This window comes from Beta vulgaris, chromosome 7 (genome assembly GCF_026745355.1).
Source record: "Beta vulgaris subsp. vulgaris cultivar EL10 chromosome 7, EL10.2, whole genome shotgun sequence".
Classification (NCBI taxonomy): domain Eukaryota; kingdom Viridiplantae; phylum Streptophyta; class Magnoliopsida; order Caryophyllales; family Amaranthaceae; genus Beta; species Beta vulgaris.
This window is the reverse complement of record NC_079208.1, coordinates 25,435,441-25,459,651: the sequence shown is the minus strand read 5'-3', so window position 1 is coordinate 25,459,651 and position 24,211 is coordinate 25,435,441. Positions and strand designations below refer to the sequence as shown.

The 24,211-nt window shown below is 37.5% G+C and overlaps 1 protein-coding gene across 2 annotated transcripts; it reads right to left on the bottom strand.

Annotated features, from left to right (window-relative positions):
- Positions 1-560: 560 nt before the first annotated feature.
- Positions 561-24,211, bottom strand: LOC104899050 (protein pleiotropic regulatory locus 1). 2 transcript variants are annotated; one of them, XM_010686183.4, is made up of 17 exons: positions 23,952-24,211; positions 23,821-23,845; positions 23,355-23,463; positions 23,162-23,231; positions 22,638-22,697; positions 20,999-21,080; positions 19,550-19,642; positions 12,112-12,175; positions 11,938-12,023; positions 10,294-10,395; positions 10,088-10,171; positions 8,309-8,436; positions 7,469-7,546; positions 7,231-7,295; positions 6,310-6,387; positions 6,013-6,231; positions 561-876 (listed from the first exon to the last, which is right to left on the bottom strand). In XM_010686183.4, the coding sequence occupies exons 1-16, from the start codon at positions 24,092-24,094 to the stop codon at positions 6,059-6,061; spliced, it is 1,440 nt and encodes a 479-aa protein (XP_010684485.2). In that variant the 5' UTR covers positions 24,095-24,211; the 3' UTR covers positions 561-876; positions 6,013-6,058. The 2 variants fall into 2 exon arrangements, with proteins under 2 accessions (XP_010684485.2, XP_010684484.2); XM_010686182.4 differs by lacking the exon at positions 561-876 and having other exon boundaries at positions 5,798-6,231.

Here is a 24,211-nt window from a genome sequence, read left to right as displayed (position 1 = left end):
GATTATTCGAAATAAGAGTTGATTAAGAGTCGTTCTTCAATTAGCTTATCAATTTATATTAATACTCTTTGATTTCATCTGATAACAACTTGTTCAATTAAATGCTTTTAGTTTCAAAAGCAATTGAACTTAAATATGGTTAACTTAACTAGAGTATATTTATCGTGAATTAGCTTGTCGACCTACATTGACACATTATTCTATTTCAATAACAGCATGCATGTTTAAGTTCAATTAGATGTTTTTGTTTCGATAATTGCATCTCATATAAATATGATTAACTCAAGTGTTGTATTGTTATATTGAATTAGCTTATCGACTACCATGAACACATTCAATTTAGTCCAACAAGTACTTTAAATAATACAAGTAGATTGTTCAAGTTTCGAATTAAATGCATTACACTCAAGGATGATTAGCAATGACTACCTACTTACATTGCCTAATCTATACACTAATACTTCGTATTTGCTTGTGTTTGCATTAATATTTACTCGAAAGGCAATACATGGATCAATATACAATTCTATAATCAACATACAAAGAAATAAGATTGTACATGCGAAAAAGGAAAGGTTAAATTGAAAATTTCAATACCAATCAAATATTAAATCTTTAAGACAATAATTTCAATGTAAATGGGGCAATTTTCAACATTGCTTTTGTAGACACGTCTCTTGATGGTATATCGCTGGTTCCGACAAGAAAAACCGAAATGATAACAAGTCCAACTGAGGCCAAAGCACCTGGTATGACAATTCACTTGGTCCAAAACACCGCATGAAAGCAAAAAGGATGTATATGGTGATAACCGATATCGCGGTTACCCGAACTGGTGTGGTTTTATATACAAAACTGAAATGAACCAAAACCAAACTGAAAATAACCGTTCAACTGTTAGTAATAAGTCAATCCCAACTGTTTCAAACTGAAACTGTACGGGTCAAACCAAAAGGTAACTTTAACTAAACTGAACTAAACTGGAAATTGAATGAACTGAATTGGACTGAAAAAATTTAAACTGAATCAATTAAGATGAAAATAAAACTGAATTAACTGAACTGAAGTCAACCAAACTGTATGGTTTAAACCATAACTGAACCGTTTAACTGAATTGACACCTCTATATATAAGTCCCTACTTAAATTATGAACTATTAATTAATCTGTATAAGTCCACCACTTAAGGAGCTCTTAACTTTTAACCGCCCTTGGTGACTTGAAAGTAACAAAAAAAAATAAAAACCTCACCTACTTCCCATTTCTCTCCCTCGATTAACTCTTCTAATAGGACACGCATTTTAAAAGTTATGACTTATTAAATCAGTTTTAAGTAATTGAGGCCCACTAAAAGTCAAGACCTCTATGCCAAGTTTAGTAGTTGATTATAAATGTTAGTAGTGAAAATAAATATATATTGAAGTTTGTGAACAAAATCATTGTTCATTCTCATGGTAATAATAAATTATCCTAAAGTGTGTATTTTTCTACTTAAATTTTCATTTTCATCCAATACCATCGTGTAAGTGGTAATGAAAGGTGCTTTCCCTTAGAGAAAAAACACAAGCTCAAAGGTAAGATCGCTTCCACATAGAGGAAAAAAAGGCACCAGGGGTTGAGAGTGACTCTCTATGGAGATCCTAAGGGTGCTTTCCTTGTAACATTACCCTTAAATTCATTCCTATTACCACTATCTATTAACAATCCCAAACAGACCATTAAAGTAAGGACCTAGACAGGTTATTAAAATTATCATCCAAAGTTCAAAACCCCATTGACAAATTTTCCTTTTATTTAAGTACTTTTCTTTCTAAGAGGTGGAATAGAATAACTCGTAATTATCATACATTGCGCAATCAATATCTTAGATACAATCATCTTGTATTAAATTAGCTAGGTTACTAAGTTTTGGGGTACCGCGCACATTAGAGCGGAGTGCAACAACTAGTAGCCTAAAAAGAGTGCGATCACGTCAGATTCTCTCCCAAAATGTAAAACCTTAAACACATGATACCTTATTCCAGTGAATTACCGACATGAGGAAGAAATTCGTCTGCGTTGACCATCAACTGAAGGCAGCTATTTGGTGTGTCAGCAACTTCATCGAGCCTTATCATGGAGCGACTAGATAGAGCCTATGCATCTCAAGAATGGCTAGATGAATTCCCTTCCACAATTGTCCAAAATCTCCCAATTATACAATCGGATCATGCTCCAATATGGCTCCAAACCTCTCCGACCAATGCAAAACCTAATAGACCATACCAACTAGAAAATTGGTGCCTTCTTTACCCGGAGGTCATTACGGCGATACAGGAAATTTGGGGTTTGAGAATCGCAGGGTCGCCCTTGTTCACTCTTGCTCGAAAATTGGAGTTAGTTCGAAAAAGGCTAAAAACTTGGTGTTTGGACAAACGTTTGTTTTGGGGTATTAATTGGCGAAAGGTTTTTAGGGATCTCCAACATCAAGGTAATCAAGTATCAACGATTAACCAAGGAGTATCTCTGGTTCTCCGGCATCGAACTCTTTTGGAAGAAGCCTCTTTAGCTTGGAAATATTGGCACCAACGTATTAAAGATCGTCATCTTCAGATGGGGGATGTACCTTCCAAATTCCTTTTCAACAGATTACGTCAAAAGAAACAGCAAAATTTTGTTTATATGTTACGCACACCTTCCGGGGAATGGGTTGAGAACCAAAATGACATTGCGCAGATGGTCAAATCATATTTTAAAGACCTTTATCAAGCTTCAGACCGTGAAAATTTGCACGACAGTAACAGGGGAGAGGAAATAGATCTGGTTATGAGGGAATTAAACCTGCCTAGGGTGTCACAAGAGGATGCTCAACTTCTGTTACGCTCAGTAACGGATCAGGAAATTAGAGAAGCGTTTTTTGATATGGCTAACGACAAGTCGCCTGGGCCAGATGGTATTCCATCAGAATTTTATAAACTACATTGGGACATTATTGGGGCTTCTGTAAGCGTAGCAATCAAACGATTCTTTTCGTCTGGACACATACTACATGAATGGAACAAAACACTCCTGGTTCTTATCCCGAATGTTACACCTCCGGAGGAGGTACACCAATTTCGCCCTATAAGTCTCTGTAATGTTCTCTATAAGGGTATTGCGAAATGTATGGTCAATAGGATGAAACCCCTTCTTCCACGGCTAATCGACGACTATCAAAATGCTTTTGTTCCTGGACGCCATATGGATGATAACATTTTGATTTCACATGAGTTAACTCACATCATCAATAAGCAAAGAACAGGAATACGTCACTTGGCAGCCTTAAAACTTGATATGAATAAGGCATATGATAGAGTCAGTTGGTTATTCATACTAAAAGTTTTGGACGCCTATGGGTTTCCTAGACATTGGATCCAGCTCATTCAACAATGTATTGCAACTGTTTCCTATAGGGTGCTTCTCAATGGGATGGCAACTTCCACTTTTATCCCACAATGCGGTCTACGACAAGGGGATCCCCTCTCTCCCTACTTATTCCTCTTCTGTATGGACATACTATCTCGAATGACGACGCTGGCCACAGACATTCGACAGTTTAAAGGTATCAAAATAGGCAAGCAAGGTCCGACTTTATCTCACCTATTCTTTGCCGACGATGCACTTTTCTTCTTTCATGCATCAGAGGAAGCTTGTAGATCAATTAATACACTCATTACTAGATTCTGCAACATCTCGGGACAGATGATCAATCGTCAAAAATCCTTTGTGAAACTTAGTCCTAACATCTCCCTGGAACAACGGAATGTTTATAAAAATAGCCTCCAGTTAGATGACAAACCACTGCTTGGTTCGTATCTGGGTTCAGCGATTGATATTCAGGGCCCAAAGGTTACTCATTTTACTTTTCTCCTGGATATCGTCTCACAGAAAATTGCAACTTGGAACCAAAAATGGCTCTCCCAACCGACGAAACTCATTATCATCAACTCTATTCTTGTGGCTACTATAATGCACCATCTCTCCATATTCCAGATCCCTACGACCATTGCTAACAAGCTCGATGCAAACGTTTCTTTTGGAGAAACACTGATCAGGTTGGGCTCCATTGGAAAAAAAGGGAGGTCATCCAACAACCAAGAAGTCAAGGTGGTCTAGGAATCCGCAACATAAGAGTTTTCAACAAAGCTCTACTCATGAAAAAGGTGTGGCACATTATCCAACATCCTCAGCTCATGTTAGCCAAGGTTTTTAAGTCGACAAGCCAGCAAAAATCTTGGATTAGAAACACTAAACATAATATCTCTATGGGTCGTCGAGGTCTCCTTATGGCCAGTTCTTCCCTTAAATCATCATGTGTATGGAAAGTGGGTAACGGCAGGTCTATCAGAGCAGCTTCGCAACCTTGGGTTCTAGGTAAAATTCCTTCCTTTCGAGATGGAATCAACTTAAGCACAGCTGCTAGGACACTTGTAGCAAACCTGATTCTACCTAATAATCAGGGATGGAATATGCGTCTACTTCATCATCTTTTCATCCCGTCAGATGCTCGCATTATTCAGAGTTTGGAATTGCCATCTTTGCCTGACACAAACGATAGATACTACTGGCCTTTCACCCGCTCAGGGGATTACACCACTAAGTCGGGTTACGGGTCTCTTTTACAAAAACAGCAACAAGTCACTTACAGCATGACAAACCAAGAGAATTCGTCTTTTTTTAGACATCTCTGGGGTTTGAACATCATGCCTAAATGGAAACTTTTCATCTGGAAGATTTGGCACAATAGTTTAGCTACGGCTTCCAATCTCCAGCGTCGGGGTATTACGAACTCTAGCCAATGCCAAATATGTTTGCATGATAATGAAGACGACCAACACATCTTCCGATCTTGTCCTCTTGCCATGGAAGTTTGGGCAGGGTCTGGGCTTCATATCAATCCGACTGTCCATCATTCATTGAATTTGGCTCACTGGATCGCTTTATGGATTGAGAAATTTATTAGAGAAGATGGCTACCAGGGTCTTAAGCTGCCCATATTCATTAGTACCCTGTGAGCTTTATGGAAAACGAGAAATGACCAAGTGTTTCGTCACATACGAGCCACATTAGAAGGTTTTCAAAAGCACGTCTAAGAAAACAACCGCCAACACACTAGGTTCTTAGCGGATGATGTTCCGACGGTACACCCTCCACCGGCGCCAAACTACACTTCCCCCCCGGGATTCACAATTGCTAATCTAGGGAGATTTCAACTTCAACCGCGGGAGATGATTATACAGATCGATGGATCTTGGGATAAAACCTCCGGGCAGGGAGGCGCCTCTTGGGTTGCTATGCAACAAATGATCACTATACAAAATCAAGGTCACTTCTTATATGCATCTTCGGCCCTCCACACTGAAGCGGCGGCCTGTCTTTTGGCTATTAAATGGATCCATACAACAGGGTTACCCAACGTTCAGATTATCACGGATTCAGAGATACTTGTCCGATACCTGACATCCAAACAAAATGCAGACATCTCCATAACTCACACTCTCTCAGCTATTAGGGAGATTTCATCTTCATTTTCTAGTTGCAGCATTATGAAGGTAAGTAGGGCTCAAGTCCAGCAGGCCCACGACTTAGCTAATTATTGTCGTATGCATAGGATAAATGTAGTGTAATTTTTTTCTGTACGTTTTATCGATGTCAAAAAAAAAAAAAAAAAAAAAAAAAAACTTCATCGAGGATGTATTCTATGATAAACATCGAAATGGCACACAAAACCTCTCTACTTGCAACTATAACCATACGCTATGATGTAACAATGTTACACAGGTAAGAAGCATAAAAAATGTCAGATAAATGATTATCAATCATCTCTCCAGATTTCAAACCATGTGACAGCAATTCTACAACACATGGAACCTATTCACGTCACTCTTCAATTTGAATTTGTATGTCAAGGAACTCTAAAAATATAACTTCTGCCAACCTACCAGTCTAGAATAACTTAAAAGCTATCCAAGACGAAGATATGAATATAACTTACAGATGCTTTAACCATTCAAGTTTCAGCACATCACAAGTCATTGCAATCAAAAGCGCCTTATGTCTTTAGGCGGCTTGAAATTGAGGGGATGAGTTTCAGGGGTAGCCGTCTCATCCTCTTTCCACATTTTGATAGTCTTGTCAGCTTCACAAGTCACCAGCCTAGAGCCAGTGAGATCATAGGAGAGTGCATAGATGCCGGCCTCACTATCCAGTGAACCTGCAGCAGCAAAACCATAAGCTCAGTTTTTATACAAAAAACAGCAACAGAAAACACATCCAGACAATACCAACATACCAGGTTGCACGATCGTTTGAGCTTGCTGAAAATTATGACCACTCTTCCAGTCCCAAAACCAAAGGCTCCCATTGTCACCTACACATGGAAGAAAAGTTTAGCAAATGATCTCAAGCGAGCGCACGAATCACAATTGAAGCAATATTTGCTCATTGAATGAAAAGTCCATCAAATTTATAAAGTATTCTCACATCTGAGAACTCACATATTAGTATCAAAACAAGACTTCAGGGTTCACAGTCCCCAAAATTGATAGCTTTCGCCTTTCGGGGTTCAATTTTCATAGTGAGTTGTGACTAATAGCTTCTAGAATTAAGAAATTAGAGATTACTACTCCTTCCATGTCCCGTCCCTATATGATTGCCCAATATTCTTTCTAATTTATCCCTAAAAGATTATTCCATTTCCTGTGTAGGGGGAGACGGTCCTCAGAATCTCCCTCTACTTTTTCTTTAACGCCTCACACAAGAAGACAAAACTACCTTCCCACTCAATACAACTCTTAAGAGAGCAACAAAGAGGGAATGGGAAATAAAGCAAGGGATGGAGGCAGTAGCCTTTCGGGTTTCACATTTCCCCTCAGACATGTAGCTTTCAGCGATCATAGCTGGCATAGTTCCCTTCAAAAAGTAGATCCCTCGACATTCAAGACTGTAAAATAATACTTCTGAGAACATGCGCTTACACACTAAACAACCTATAAATTATGTTATGAACTTGTGCACTAGCTTGATGCACGTTCCCAAAAGACAAATTTAATCCTGTGAAGTACACATCATAACAGAGAGCTCTTAATTAAAAAGACACCAGATATGACAAGTTCAACCTCCTTCAAGATTAACATATTCAAGCAAACACATGGCCGATGATTTCCTAAAGAAAGTAAAGCAACCCTTTGAGCAAACAGAATGAAAAATAAACCTGCTGTAGCCAAAACTCCTTCCTCGTTGACAGCCATTGTATTGATTATTGTTTTTTGCTGGGAACTGTCGCCAAAAAGAGATGAAATAAACAAATCAAAAGTCAAATGGCAGACATTTCACATGAGCCAGCTAACGAGCAGTTTAACAGTCAAAATGATTGGAAACAAACATAACGTACGCTGAGTTTGATATAGCAAGATTAAAGCAAAATAAATGAGGCGAGTTTTAGGACTTACAGCATGTTATGCATAAACTCTCCTTTTGGAAGTGTGAACTTTTTTATGTTGTCAGCAGAGGCGGATGCAAACATATTCCTGTAACACCACAGAGGGCGTAGGGAGGTCAAGAAAAAAGTCAACAAAAGCTACACGCGAAAAAACCATATTCAATAAGAAAATGGGAAATTCTCTTTGGTATCCCCCCAATTATTGTATATGTTAATTTCGTAGGCTTAGTGATTACCGTTAAACGCTTGTTAGTTGTGTAACATAGGTTAGTTGTGTAACTAGGCACGAGTTGTGAGACGATCTTAAACCGGAGATTTTGACCTTCAAACCAACCTTTTTTTTTTTTAAGAAACGGATGCCACCAAGCACCCTTTATGGGCACGAATTTTGACAAGCCCGTCAAAATGACTACCAATACGGTAATTTTTTGAGCACGTTTACGCCCGATCTTAAACAGGTGTATTTGACCTTCAAAACAACTTTTTTCCAAAAGACGCCTAAGACGAACCCCGCCAAGCACCCTCTATGGGCACAAATTTCGATAAACCAGTCAAAAAAGTCGTTTTGAAGGTAAAAAACACCCGCTTAAGATCGTCTCAAAACTCGTGCCTAAGAATTAGGGGTCAACAAACTAACCTAGGTTGCACAACTAACGGACATTTTACAATACTTTCTAACTAAGCCTATGGAATTAACATATATGATAATTGGGGCTACCAAAGAGAAAATAACTTAGAATAAAAAGCTACCTAAGAGAAAAGTTGAAAGTTTGAGGCTAACAAAGAGAATTTCTCCAAGTAAAAAGGCAGGAGTTAAAGCAAGAGGAAAGTAAAAATATTAGCTACCCACTCTTTAGGATGCAAGGCCATTGCTCGTACAGACTTCTTGTGATGGGTTAGTGTTGCCATTGTCTTTCCATGTCTCAGGTCCCAGAATTTAATGGTTGAATCATGTGAACCTGTTACCACTTGAGGATCCTAGCAAAGAGAAACTTATGAGAAGATTTGAATAGCAATACAAGTCAAAAACATGTAAGGGACTATAACAACAAAACTTAGAGGCTTCACCCACCAATGTAAAAACCAAAACAAAATAGTGCCATCACTCCGGGGCAGTTAAGTTGCGACTCTTATAAAGATATAGTACTCATAAACTAATTGGGAATCTTGATTAGGCCTTTCATGGCTCTCTACTTGAGGTGGCCACTTGTCGCTTAGGTTTAAAAGGTGTGATGCAAACGGATGTGCAAAGGGTCCTCGGAGCCTCGCTCTCGGCATAAGGTGGAGGCATATAGGCGAGACCCACCGTTCTTTCTTATTTTTAATGATCCCAAATTTACTTTTCAAGAATACTCCTCATAAAGAAAAGGCCCATAGCACGAGAAGAGGGAGGGGGCCACATGAATACAAATGCTTAGTAAGTAGTAGTCACTGCAATTGGACACTTTGCCTCGGTCTTAGTCACTGCTAGTAGACCCGAGGGGCAACTAACCCAATCACTTAAGTAACCAATGCTTCATATAGAACAGTAACCAAGTTGAGCAGCAAAGCAATTGCTGGAAACCTCCAGATATTCAAATAGCCACAAATAATCTCATAAAGAAGCACTAAACTGGCTGTTGCCAACTGCAAGTGCTATGGATCATAACAAACACCTAAAATGGATCAACAGCTAGGCCCCGTGATGTCCAACCATTTAAGCAACGGGCAGCAACTATACTACATAGCGAAAGAAGTTTATGTGGTTATACAAGTCTGCTTACCAGTGTGCTACATATCATTGAAGTTGTTTGCATCTTTCCAATCCCTCACAAGTAGGGGTATAAGTGGATTGCGAAAAGTCCTAAGTCCAATCACGTGGTCCAGTCCAAACTTGTCAGACTAGACTAGACTGAAAAAATTATGGATTGGACTCGGACTCAAATTTTCGAGTTCAAATAGTTAAATGACTCACGGTTTTTGCCATAAAAAGTCTGGTTTTATTTTAGAACCTAAAACTATTACAAATGGTTTTTGATTAACTAAAAACAAGAGAACAACATTGAAAGCTATTCCAATTTCTTACTTTGATTCATCGACCCTTGGATCATCTAACAGCAGAAAGCTACAGAAGGATTCCATTAACATATTTTATGATGAACATAGAATAGTCCAGACAGAAATAATGAACAGGCTTACTTTCAGCCATCATAAACCAGCACTACCTAAAATCTTCATGGAGGTACGCGCTTGAAATAAACTCCGTCGTACTTTTAAGTATCAGAATCCTGAGCTTGAAGCTACAGGTCCCGTGTCTCATTTCACTTTTCATTTATTCTTTTGCTTGTCCTCTTCACACCCCCGCCCCCAAAATATCTCTCTTAAAATATGAGTAGAAAAAGAGAGAAATATCCCAACTTCCGGAACTGAAGGTACTGGAACCGCAGGAGCTCATTTTATTCCATAAAGGCATATGTAGTAAGACTCTCAATTTAAAACAAATATAATGTTAACAAGAAGTCAAATCACTAATGTTGTACAAGAATAGAAAACCTAAAGAGTAAGGACTCGGACAAAAAAGTTGAAACTGAAACCTCTTCCTCCAAAATGGAAAAATGAGTTTACTACTTTGTCCAGTAAATTTACCTACCGTAGGTCGAGTGAACACAGAGCATACTGTGTTCTCATGCCCTGACAAAGCAAATATTTGTGTTTTGCTGCGAATGTCCCAAACCTGAAAATTAGATGGAAATAGTATTTTAGCAAACATAAGACTTGGATCACCCCAATAACGATAGCTTAGACATTTTCATTAAAAATTATTAAAAAGAATTATTTAACACAAAAAGTTCATACCCGGCAGACCGAATCACGACCCCCAGTAAGCAATACATCAAGAGTGGGATGAAGAGCTAGGCAATATACTCCACTTAGGTGGCCATGGTAAGAGCGAATAACCTGAACACGACAAACTTCAGTAAAGCACGTTAAGGGCATAGCCTCAAGATATACACTTCTTTTTCAGCAGGCAATAACACACACCGCCGAACGTCCTAATCTACATATCTCTGACATTCATTCTCTTATTAAGCAGCAAGGAAGCCTATAGCTCTGCATGTAAATATTTTTAATTACATTATTCTCATAACCGTTGCTACAAAGCCTTTATTGCATTAACTTTCCAAAAGTTCGGCGAAACACAAAACCTAATTACTACGCCGAGTCACCGACTTAAAAGAAGCAGCACAATTTAGAAGCAAAACCGTTAAGATGGATCTACTGCAGTTTTGGCAAAATCACAAGTGCAAGTTACGCCATGGAGGTACAAAGGAAAAAAGCAATAGGTTCCTCAACTTTCCTCTAATAACAGGACTCTTTGTACTGAAAAATGGTGTAAAACCACACAGACGGAGTTGGACATCCTCTCCCATAGGGCCTTCAAACATTTACACTTTTCAAAATTGTTTAAAATGATGATGCAATAGAAAAAATGTCAAATTGATGCAATAAGAAACATGTGGAATCGATGCAATAGAAAAAACAAACTGGAGCAAGTATGAAAAATGGCTTTTAAATTCCACAAATAATCCACACTCGTTTCAAACAAATTAAACTCCATGAAATAATCAGATAGAATTCATCAATGTATCATAAGGCAACAGTACAAGACAAAAAGTGACGGAAAGCTTGGAAATTATATATATATATATATATATATATATATATATATTAAATATATATATATATATATATATATATATATATATATAGATTTAAGTTCATATGAGAACCACCCTTATGGTGAGAACCGTGAGAACCACTCATTTTTCCTCATTTTACGAAGATTTTGATCATTAGATAACATTTTTGCTCATTTTTTGTTTCACTTATTTTATGGTTTTGCTCATTTTACAATTTTGTGCTCATTTATCAATGTTTTTAGTCATTTTACGTTTTGCTCATTTTACTTTTTTTTGTTCTCATTGAACTTTTTATGCTCATTTTACGTTTTTCTTATTGTACATTTTTGTACATTTTACGTTTTTGATAACTTAATGTTTTCTACTCATTTTATGTTTCCGCTCATTCGTTACTTTTTTGCTCATTTTAGGAAGTTTTTGCTCATTTTAAGTGGTTCTCACGGTTCTCACCATAAGAGGGTTCTCACTAGAACCCAACCCTATATGTATATATATATATATATATATATATGTATATATATATATGTATGTATATATATATGTATGTATATATATATGTATATATATATATAATATGTATATATATATATATATGTATATATATATATATATGTATATATATATATATATATGTATATATATATATATGTATATATGTATATATATATGTATATATGTATATATGTATATATGTATATATATATATATATGTATATATATATATATATATATATATATATATATATATATGTATGTATGTATGCATCTGGCTCTAATACAGGCTACACAGATATGTTACCTTATTCTGCTCAAGATCCCAGCACTTCACCATTTTATCGTCACCAGCAGAGAACATGTAGGTATGCCTCTGACTAACAGCAAGCCCTGCAAAAGATAAGTAGATAAAGAAAGATGTAATAAACATCAAATAGACGAAACCCCACCTCTAGCATATAAACCCTATGATACGAACCTCTTACTTGTTCAATATGTCCAGTGAGAGTAAGTTTCAATCGCCCACTTGCTACATCCCATATCTAAATCAATAGAGTAATCTTGTTAGCAATGACACTGAAGTTTGGTTTACTCTATCCAGCTATTGTTTAGTATACTATCGCAACTTGACAATCTTTTCATTTATGAATGTGTGCAACATACTGTAAAGACGGATCCAATCAACATTAAAGGAAAAAGAAAATTCATCCGATTCATAATTTTTCACTTCAGTTCTATGAAAATCAACATAAATTGTCATGAACTAAAGAAGTATTGACTTGCTCTCCATCATAATAAATCTTAGATATCATTTTTTGTTGTTACCACTCAAGGTAAAATGTTAGGGGGCTTTTGTTTGGAAAGGGGGAAAGGGAAAGGAATCAAGTAACGGTTAGGAAGGAAAGGAACCCCACCCCCCCGCCCCCCGCTTTACCAACATGTTTGGTTAGACAAGATAAGGGATTACAAAAATTGAACCCTTCTCTTCATTCACTCTCCCTCTCCCTACCATTTCTTTCTCTCACTTCCATCGGCACTAGCGTTGACTGTAAGCATTAAGCAATAGACGTCGGCACCGGCATCCACCATGCGAGCAACAAAATTCTTTTCTCTCCCTCCCGTTGACTGGCCAAAGGGTTTAAAGTTGGTATTTTCGGTGGCTCGACATGGTTTTTTAAGGGGTGAGTGGGGTTTCGGTGGGGTGGTGGTTCCGGCGGATGGGGTGGGGTTTCGGTGGTAATAGTGGTGTTTCCGAGGATGGGATGGGTTGGTTGGGGGTTGCAAGGGGTGGGTCAGAAGGCAGTTTCGAGCCTCAAGGTGGCGGCTTAAGTATGTGGTAGACTGCGGTGGGGTGCAGTCAGCCTTGTGGTCGTGGTGATGGTGGGGTGGTGGTCAATAATGGTTATGGTGTAGAGAGGTTTAGGGGAATCCAAAAACCTTAGGGGGGCAAGGGAATCAATCTAAGGGGAACTTAGGCTATCCTAACTGAAAAAATGGGTAAAGGGAAAAAGAAAACCATCAACAAAACATAAGTAAGGGAAACACCAGTTTCGAAGCCCTTTCCCTTTTCTAACACCCCTCAACGAAACGCCCCCTTGATTTAGATCAAGGTGATAGAAAAGAGACATTGTTCCGCAACATTTGTGTATATGAGTGTGTTCACGCAGGTTAAGGCAAGAATTAAACAATCACGTGTGGGCCCACCCTTGCGCACGCACGAAAACAAGGTCGCATCGTATCGTGTCGTAAAGGTTTTCAAATCTATCGAACCGATATTTAGGGGTGTAAGCGGACTGCGAAAAGTCCAGAGTCCAATCCAATCCAAACTTGTCGGACTCGACTGGAATGTAATTTTTTTGAACTAGACTCTGGACTCAAATTTTGGAGTTTAAATATTTTCGGACTAGATTTGGACTCACCTCTTTGGAGTCCAATAAGTCCAGTCCAGTCCAATCCAAAAATATTTTTATATATAATATATATTTAATAGTTTTATATATAATGTATATATATTTGATATTTATGAATATAATATAAAAGATGTATGTGAATTCCATATAATGAGCTTGATTTTTCAAATTCAATTATAAGAAAACGTTGTGAATCATTGAATCTAAATCGAAGAAAAAAGATATATAATAATCAGACTAGAATGGACTGGATTCGGACTCAATAAAAAATTATTGGACTGAACTCAAAAAATGTGTGGATCGGACTTGGACTCAATTTCTCGAGTCCTAAAAACTTTGGATTGGATGTGGATTGGGCAAAGTCCAATCCACTTACACCCCTACCGATATTAACCGCATCGTAAAGGTGTAAAACAACAGCGTCTTAGGTGGGTTTAAGGATATCTCATAGTCTAAGCAGATAGTTGGCAGTACGACAACCGCATCATTCCCGTTCCCGCATCACCGTGATCGTTACCGCGACCATGACCGAAACCGCATTTTCGAACAATGACACACATATATATAATATACTTCCTATGTTTTTTAGGAAAAATTGACAAAAATAAGTCAACCCTTAAGCCATCTGCTAAATAAGCCACTCTTTTGTTTATTCCTGAATAAGTCAGACTTTAGCCCTTCAATTTTAAACAAGTTAAATTACTTGTGACCAGTTCCAATACTACAAAAAATCTATTTTTTTGTATTTTTTAAATTCTTTCTCTTTTCTCTCTTTCTCCTCTCTCTTTCCCTACCTTCCATGGCTACCACCGCAATTCTCTCTCTTCCCCTCCACAATTCTGCAAACCTCCACGAGGCAGCAACTAGCTGGCAGAAGCGAATTGCAGTAGCAAATCAGAGGAGAGAAAAATACCAGAGTAGCGAAGCTAACATTCGGATAAAAAATTGGGATATTAATTATGAAAATTACTAAAGCTTCATAAGACTTCAACAGAGATTCTAGGCAAGAAAATATCTTTGAATGATTTTATGAGAAGTGAAACACAAGGAAAAATAGAGTGCAATGGATTTCTTTTTGGGTTTTGGGGTTTCAACAATTTGACATCTCTCCTTTTCGTTCTTTTTTCTTTATTTTGTTTCAGCGCCTCATTTTCTTCTGTGCATGTCCATAATTTTGATCTTAAGTGTAATAATGGAGGAGAGAGAGTGGGTGACAGTGATTTGAATTGAATTGTGGAGGAAGAGGAGATGAACCAGACTCAAAAAATGAAGATAGAGAGCATAAGGGTGATTAGGTGGCTGGTGTATGTGGTGGCAGCGGTGGAGGTCGAGGGATGAGAGAGGCAGTGAAGGAGGAGGAAAGAAAAACTATGGAGGAATAAAAAATGTGACATGTGTCACCTTAACCTGCTAAAGAGGTTACTGAGTGGTCAATACGCAATTTGAGTAGGTACCTCCGCAAGTTCTACTTATTCTGAGTTAATCAAAAGGCTAACGAGCAGAACACCTAAAGGTTGATTTTTCCTTTTTTCTATTTACAATGTTTCCCATTTTCAGAAAGTTGCATAATACTTGCAACATTGACATTTTTGGAAAGGAAAATTGGCTCTAAATAATCTCAACTATCGCAGGTATGTGCTAAATAATACATACCCATACATTTGCTCTCCATAGCACCAACTATAACATATTTGTGCTAAACATTACACCAATGACTTGAGTTAGAATCTTGGGGGATATTCTGGCCAATTTATTATTTTAATATTTTCTGTACTTTAGGAAGTGATTGACTTACTTAATATATTGTCATTAGACAAAAAAAATTTACCAGAATTCAAAACCTTACATTGAAAAACAGGTAAAGCTCTTTCTGTCTGTTCTTCTAAATTTTCCCAGTCAAAAGTCAACACCCAACAACCATTTTCTTCTTCCTTTATTAATTTTCTTGAACATCGACAGCTCCATATTCTTCTTGCATCTCTATTATCAAGTGGAAAAGATTTTTATGGCTGCTCGTTATGGAAGGTAAGGTGCCAAGGTTTGACTTATATATGACAAATATTTTTCTTTTTTTAAGGGTTAGGATAAAATCTTGCTATTTTGGATAATAATTATATATCTGGAGTCTAATGTGTTAGTGGTGGGCAATTTTATTTTCTGAAGGAAAAGAGAATAAGAATGACAAGAGTTGTCCAATATTTTTACAGTGGGTTTTCAAGCTTCTAAACAAGCTCCCAAACAATAAAGGAAGGACCTCAGTTTTAAAAGGCGCTAGGCTTAGTTTTAAAAGGCGTAAGGATAAGGCGCACGCATCTCATAGGTGAGGCGCACCTTTGGTACCAAAAACCTTAACAATAAGTATAGACCATGATTTATGCTAAAAAGAACATAATAATTAAAAAATATATAAAGTATTGTAATTTAAAAAAAAGAAAACTACGGTCTATACTTTAAATTCGCTACTGCAAAATTTATAATTGCCTATTCGTAGTATACCAGTGAAATTAAATAATGTGTTTGGATATTAATTAAAAACAACCTGATTGTAGGCTAAGAACACAAGCAGAACAGAAGAAGGAAAGAGAACGAGGGGGGGAAGTGAAAAGTAAGAATCACGTGACTTCCCCACAGGCCTACCCAGATCATCGATGTAACATGGACACGGGTACGAGTACCCGATACGGGTACGGATCCAAGTGTCCGGTACGTCATTTTCAAAAAAATTGGATACGGGGACACCGTACTAACTTTGGACACGGGTATGGGTACAGCAAAAAGATCCTAAGAAAAATATTATCTTAGGGTTTTCTTTAAACTAATCTTTTCCAGAAAAGATAGGAATTAAAAGCTTGTCTAGGGAATAGATGAAAAAGTGTGATTTAAAATAAACTCAGATTGAAAACAATATTGAATAATGCTGGGGCCAGCTTGCAGTTTTTTGCTCCAATTCAGATTAAATAAGCTCAGATAACGATAAAGAGAGAGCAATAAAGAATAAAGAAACAGAAAAAAAGAAACAAAAGGCTGGGGCCAGCTGGTGCCTGGCAGTCCTTGAGAGAGAGAAAAGAGAAAGCCACGTGAAGCTAAAAAAAGCCCAGCTTTTAGTTTTCTCTCTCCTTACCCCGCCTCTTTTGCCCTCTCGCAAGCCGTCTAACACCGATCTCTATACCTTTATCAGGTGACTACTTTCCGGTGCAAATTGAATGATCTGATACGTATTTCGCATTCGTATCCGGATCCGTGTCGACACGGGTACGGTGGCGATTTTGCCATGTCCGAATAACATAGCCGATCATAAAGCCAAAAAGAAACAAAAAAAAGGTTGGAGAAAGGCGGAGCCTCCGACGGTTCCACAATCAAGGATGAGAAAAGTTAAAGAAAAGAAGAAAGAAGGAAGCTCACCGGAAAAATTCGAAAGAAAGAGAAGAGGAAAAGATTGAAGAGAGAGAAACAGAAGAAGAGACTATCAAAAAGAGGGAAAATTGACGCAGTAGGCCATCGAAGAAGTCTCGTTGGCGACTTTTGTCAAACCAACAACCAAAAATTTGCGGAATTGGTTCGCAATCAGGGTTTTTCCCACAAAACTTAGGGCTTCTAGTTAGGGTTCAATTTGATGAGATATCATGCAATTAACAAAGGGCTTTTGCTCAAAATTAACAAATTAAAGCAAAGGGGAGTTAAAATTTGAAGAAATTTTGGTTTTTCCAACTTTAAACCCAGATGTACTCTTTCTTCTCCTATCATGTCCCTCTCTACCAAAAGCGGCCATCTTGCGCCTCGTCGAAGGCGAATCAAGGCGCGCGCCTCTTAGCACTTGTTGTAGGTCGCTTGGCCTCACTATTGGGGTGTGTTTTAGCCGTCGCCTAGATCCGCCTGGCGCCTGGGCGCGCTTTTTAAAACTAAGGCACTAGGCGCACCTAGATGCAAGACGAAGGCGCACGCATCTCGTAGTCAAGGCGCACTTTTAAATTGTTATTTTTATTATTTTGTTTTTGTGACTTTAATATATTTTTATTTATTTAATTTTTCTATTTTATGTTTTCCGGATCTTATTTTTCTCTAAAAGAAACTAAATTGATGTGGCTAGATAAAGAGTTAACATAACACCTAAAGTGCAGCCTTCGAAGAAGAAAAAAAGAAAAAGAAGTTCGCCGTAATTTTTAAAAAATATAGAGCAACAGATCAGAGAAGATTGAAGAGAGAGAAAAGGAAAGAAGAAAAGATCGAAGAGAGAAAGAAAGAAGAGAAGATCGAAGAGAGAGACAGAAGACTTACCTTGTTCGTCAACTCGCCAGGCACCCTATGAAACCTCTATAACCTACGGCGAGTTGGCGGCCATCAATTGCCACCACATGAAAAATTAGGGATTGCTCTAAAATTAGGGTTTTTAAAATAGGGTTCAATTTGATGAAATCTAATGAAACTAACAAAAGGCTTTTGCTCGAAATTGCTAAATTAAAGCCAAGGTAAGTTTGAATTTGATATTATTTTTTTACTTTTGAACTGAGATCTACCCACTATGCGCCTCTCTACTAAAGGTGACAAGGCAGTGCACCTTGCGCCTCTGCCAAAGGCGGCAAAAAGCGAGCGCCTCATATCGCCTGTCGTTGTGCGCTTCGCCTGGCTAGTCAAATGCGTTTTGGCCTGCACCTCTACTCGACCAGCGTCTAGGCGCACCTTGGGGGCACTTTTTAAAATTAAGCGTAACACAGAAATCGGGTCCCATGTTAACTGTCAGTATTTAATTGGTACTATGTTAAAGTCTGGGAAGCTCAAATTTGGCCACCACCGCCACCGTGCCGGTATCGACACGACACAACACGGGTGCCGACACGAAATCCAGGTTGGACCTTACCTTTAAGGAAGAAAGTGGACTCGGCGTTGATGCTTTTGCAGAGAGAGAAGTAGAGAAGTGAGAGAAGTGCATGAAACTTTGGTGTTTTGAAAACTATGAATGGGTAAATGAACAATCAATGTTAGAGTATTGTTTACTGGTTCAAGTTGTCAATACTACAACTGGCATCATTTATTTCCTTTCGCACTTTTATAACTTGCACCCTAGCATCATTCCTTTCTTTTGATTTTTTTATTCTTCCCCAATTAAAGATGCTTTCCTTTTCCTTTTTAAAAAAACCTTATTTTCTCTTTCTTTGGAGATACTTTATGCTTTCTTCGGTGATTTCCTAAGCACTAAAGAGCATGTTATCAAAAGTATTTACTCTCTTTTTTCAAGAAATTAAATACTAAAAAATAATCTTAAAAAACTAAAAATATAATTCACATAAATAAATTCAATATCTTTTCACTGTTTGTCGTGTCCCGAAGTCCATATTCAAAATTAGACACTTAACAAATGGCTCCGCCACCCCTTAGAGTTTTGAATTGCCATGTCCGGCCCTCGAATCCATACACGATTCCGACACTCGTACCCGAGTACGAGCATCCTAGGTTAAAGTAAATAAGGTAGATATTCTGAATTTTTTAAATAATAAAAACATCAAAATGATAAATTGGTCAAAATACTCTCTAATATTCTAACTCATGTCACTAACATAATATTTCGCACAAATACATCGATTGTTCGTACTATGGACACCAAATAGAGGAGTACGTATTATTTAGCACATACTAGCAATATTTGAAATTATAAGAGCCAATTGTCCGTATGGCAATATATTTTCTCTTTCTCTCTCCTAGGAGATGGGGTCCTTTTTTACTTCTCTCCATCTCTCTCCTCCTCAACCAACTTGTGCAACACCCCTCCCAAAACACTCCCTCTTAATGGCCTACAATGCTAGCCCAAAACATCGTGATCATCCCTATAGTCTATAGTCTATACACTTTGGTTTTCCTACTTGAAAGGTCTCATTCTTGTAATTTGGATTTTAAAAAAAAAAAAAAAACCTCCATCACCTTGTCATTGAGACAACTTTAGCTTAACCATAAAATTCACTAAGCGCATAAAGGCATAAGACACCATATTAGATAAGAAAAATAAATTCAAACCTTAATTGTACGATCTGCCGAACCAGTGCAAAACCAATTATTACTTGGATCAAAGGCGAGGGATCTCACCCATCCCAAGTGCCCACTTATTACCTACACAAGTGAAAAGAGAGGATGTCATATAGCAACAAAACAAAAGTAAAATGGTGTCAAATTATACAGATATGTCTTGATCATGAGCTATCTAGCTTGAAACCTTACGCATGACACCATAATGCATCCGAGCTTGTTACATATTTGCATGCTCTTAAAATCACCCAAAACGTTACATACACTTAGATTCCTTGTACGAAAAAGAAATTGAAGCTAGTGGGAACCATGCCCAAGATTGGGATTTCAGAACCCATTCAAGGTTTTGAGATCAATTTCACAATCTAGAAACTAGTACTAAATTGAAAAAAATTGTTTTCTTCTTTTTAGTGGCAGGTCCTTTCACCTTTGCAATATTATCCATCCCTATTGTTTTTAAAAAAAAAAATCTTGCTTCTTGTTGGTGTGTCCTTTCACCTTTGCAATATTAATCATAGTCCTTCAATAAGTTGTGTATTGGTTATTGCTGGTAACCCCTTCAACCTCCGAACTCGCACCTTTTAGAAATTGGTTTAGGGTTTGGGGTACGGGTTCCAATTTAGGCAAGGGGACGAAAACGGCAAGATTTCAACAATTTAGGACATCGGTATGCGTAACAAGAAACGTCTTGTCCTATATTGAACTCTCTACTTCTCTTTGGCATGGATAAAGGCTAAATATAGAATGAAAAAACTTAATACAAAAAAGAGAGGTAGTCGTAACAGAAAGTATTATAAATGGAAGAGAAGAAAGAGTTAATGTGATGGAGAGAGAACGACTTAAACCTAAAAGTTTTTAAGGACACACTAAAACTAAAGGAAAGTGGGAAATTGGGGCAGGTGAAGTAAACAACAAACTGAAACTAGTGCACTAATTTGACACAATGTTTTAAGGATACACTATTCAAGTTAACAAAAATGAATAATGTTATGGACTGATCCCCAAGGAAAGCATCTCGCATCAACCGTATGGGAGGTTGGTGTGTGGTTTATATAGGACAATGGGATCTCCTCCTCTTGAGCTAGCTTTTAGGAAATACATTCCTATTGTCCTATAACAGAATCCCTGTGCAGGAAGAAAGAAGATACGAGAATCAAATACTTCTAGCTCCAATACAAGCTTTTTCATTCTTCCTAAGGAAGGTAATGGCACAATAAGTATTATAAACAGTAGATCCGAAAGATGCAAAACAAAAAACGGAGCTCCTGCCAATCCCTAGCAATCACACCAAGAAAACATGAAATGACAATCCAGGCTACATAATGCAAAGCCAATCTAACCTAAATCATGGCCACAAAATAAGTGAAATCAACTTGACAAGCTTATAGCAAGTTGCAATTCCAGAAAAAAAGTAAACTAAAGCACAAAAGAGTTGCTCACCCTGTAATTCTTCCATGGAGCACGCCATACAGGCCTTGGCCATCTACTTGGAATTCGTTCCATAAGAGCAGATGTTGAGAACCTTGAATTGTGAAACAAAAGATCAAAACCAAGATGGTAAGCCTAAAAAACCATATGAAAAAGATATGTCGAACAAAAACTGTCAACATCAATGATATTAAAAACGTATAAGGTTAATCAAGTATTAATATTTGTACAAATACTACATGACAATGGCATATTGGTCCAAAATAAACAGACGGAGTGGACAAATCTATCATGAACTACAAAATTACCATGATAACCACAATTGCGGACATGCAAGAAAGTTATTGGGCGTGAACTGGAGGCTAAGGTTGACCACATTAAAGACAATGACTTCCAATCAAAATCAAAGCCAAAACAGAAAAATCAACCAATAGCAATAGAACCTACATAACCTAATTCACACCTGTGATCGGTCGACTCTGCAAGGGAAGCTACACAACTTCAAGAGAGGGAACGACAAAAAGAATGGAAAGATAAATAAGAGAAGAAAATAAGAGATAGAAAGTGTCCGACATGAAGCCTTTTCAGATTCTTGAATTGTAAGTATCAATGATACAAGGAACGAAATTCGATACGAAACGCGGGACGGAAACGGAAACAGGAAACGCTACCTTGAGTGAATCGGGAACGTTGGGTCATTTTTTTACTGATTTATTTAATAAATTTAAAATATTAGAACTCTTAGTAATCCTATCAAAATATAATTGAAAAATAATAATATAAATGATTAAATGTGTTACTTGGTCTTTGATTTGAAAAAGAAAAAAAAATATTGGAAGTTGAAAAGTAAAAAATTGCTCATTATTGGTAATGTGTACAGCTGTATCATTGGTAAAAAAAAGTAAAGTCAAAAAAGTAATAAAAGGAGGCAGTAAAAAGAAGTTGAAAAGTCAAAAAATAGAAGAGGCAGTAAAAAAGTACTCCCCGTGTAAAAAAAGAAAGAGTGGTAATGTGGTATACAACTATATCATTAAAATTACACTCCACCAGATGCAAATAGGCAGTGGTCTGCCACTTATACCACTTTCTTCTACGTCTCTTTCTCTCTCCTCTTCCTTCTTCAGAACTTCTTCCCTTCATCAACATAACCTCCATTATCAAACCTTCAACTCCCAAACTCCAAAGCTTGAAATCAGGGACGTCGCCTTAGGCGATCGGATTCGCGAACGGAGGCGATCTGGGTCGCGTTTGTTCCGCGATCGGGAACGAACGACCCAGATCGGGAAACGTGGCTCCGTCCCGCGTCCCTTGTTTCACTGGTAAGTATCCACAATACCCAATGTTATTGTGAGGGGTCAGATATGAGCCAAACAAGAAGGCAGATCGGAGAACAACAAAATTTGATAGCATAAAATCTGTATATAATAACTCGACGTTGGCTATGGAAGCAAGTGCAAAGGCATTGCTCATATCACTGGAACAATACCATTAATCCACAACTACCAGAACCAGTACTAGAAAGACATAATACAATATGCTTTCGCCTTGCATAAGGCAAAGATAGATTCAGCAAGGTCAGAAAAATTTAAAACTATGGAAACTGAGAAGCCTGGTGACATATATTCAGCAATGAAAAGGTGAAGCTATTTACCTTTCAGAAGAACTGGGAGTCGACATAATCGCATTGCTTTTGCTAGGACCAACTTCATTCCTGAAAACACCAAAAAAAAGCCAGATATCGTAAATCAAAACTGAAAAAAATCTGATATAGGTCGAAACATTGCAATTTGTTTTCCTTTGTACTTCAGCTAAAACAACACATGGGTATATCTCTACATTTTAATTGTTAACTAATGTCCACGATTACAATCATTCGCTACATACATTAGCAAGTTATATTCACTTCTCATAAAATAAGGGCTGTGGAAGTAATGGAAACGTATTCTCAAATTGAAAGTTTAAACATGTACAGGAGGGTAACATATTATCTCTACCTAGTTCCATAGCGAATAAAAGCTACAGTACAGCTAATAGGAACAAAAAAGAAATCTGTCTTCTACCATTTTCATTACACCCCTAAGGTTCATTTAATTGGATTCCGGAACAAGAGGTCAGCTACCATATTCAAGACGTTTCAGCACAGGACATAATAAAGATAAATATGGATGCACATACGGTCTAGGATGTGCAGCTGGAGCGACAACTAGAGCATTATGAGCCCCTCCTTTTTGTGCATCCTCAGGAGCTATTAAACAGTAAAACAAGTCAAAAGGTAATCATAATCAAATCAAATCAAACTCACTTCAAAAACACATAAAACAAATATAATAATCACAACAAAAGAGCATATAATTGCACAAAGAAGTACCAGGAAGGGCAAGGGAATCAGACGGAGCCGAACCGGACCGCCCTTGAATTTGCTTACTAGGCTGAGGCTGAGCTAAAGCCGGTTTAATCCCTCCAAATTCCACATTAATCTTCAAATATTCCACAATACCAAAACAACAGTTATTAAATTCAATAAACAGAATATACAAATTACAATTATACGAGCTTTGCCCAATTAAGAACCGTTCAATATTATTTTTTGTGCTCAGATCAATCAAAAGTATTATATCTAGTCAAATAAGTAGTGCATCTAATCAAAAATACCAATCTAATAATATACTAATAATCAGGTTATACGTTAGGTTCTTATAGACTTTTTTTTTATAAACAATACTTTTTGCTGAATATACCACCAAAAAGTGTTCCAAACAAAATATGTTGAACATAATTATGATTTAGGAATTTCTCAAACACAGCAATGCATAAATGGGAATTCATTGACTAACCTTATGGCTCAACCGAATTTTCTTACTGCAACAATCAAAGGAACAAAATTGTTAAAATATACAGAAACATAAAAGGGGAAAACGTAAGAAACGAATTAGGGTTTTAGCGAGGAGAGAGAAAGAGTACAGACCTTTCGGAATCAGGAGGAGAGAAGTGAGAGTGAAGAGGAGCGAAAACATCAAGAGCACGTTTAAGGGATTTGAAACTGAGTTTTTTTAGCGACTGTCGTTCTACTGGTTCCATTGATACTGTCGTACCCGTCTGTCCCGTCATTACTGCGAGTTCGAGTGGGCGACCCGACTGAGAGAACTACTTCAACGCCGGAGCTGGTAGGTCGGAAGAATAGGTTGGGGGGAGAAAAAAAGAAGAGAGGGTTAATTTGATTATCAT

Excerpts from the sequence above, each read along its gene's own strand:
- LOC104899050 (XM_010686183.4), bottom strand. The coding sequence starts at position 24,094 with ATGACGGGACAGACGGGTACGACAGTATCAATGGAACCAGTAGAACGA. Across the intron at positions 23,232-23,354 it reads TGATTCCCTTGCCCTTCCTG|CTCCTGAGGATGCACAAAAA; the intron begins GTACTTCTTTGT and ends ACTGTTTAATAG. Across the intron at positions 7,296-7,468 it reads GAGTTTATGCATAACATGCT|TTCCCAGCAAAAAACAATAA; the intron begins GTAAGTCCTAAA and ends TTTTGGCGACAG.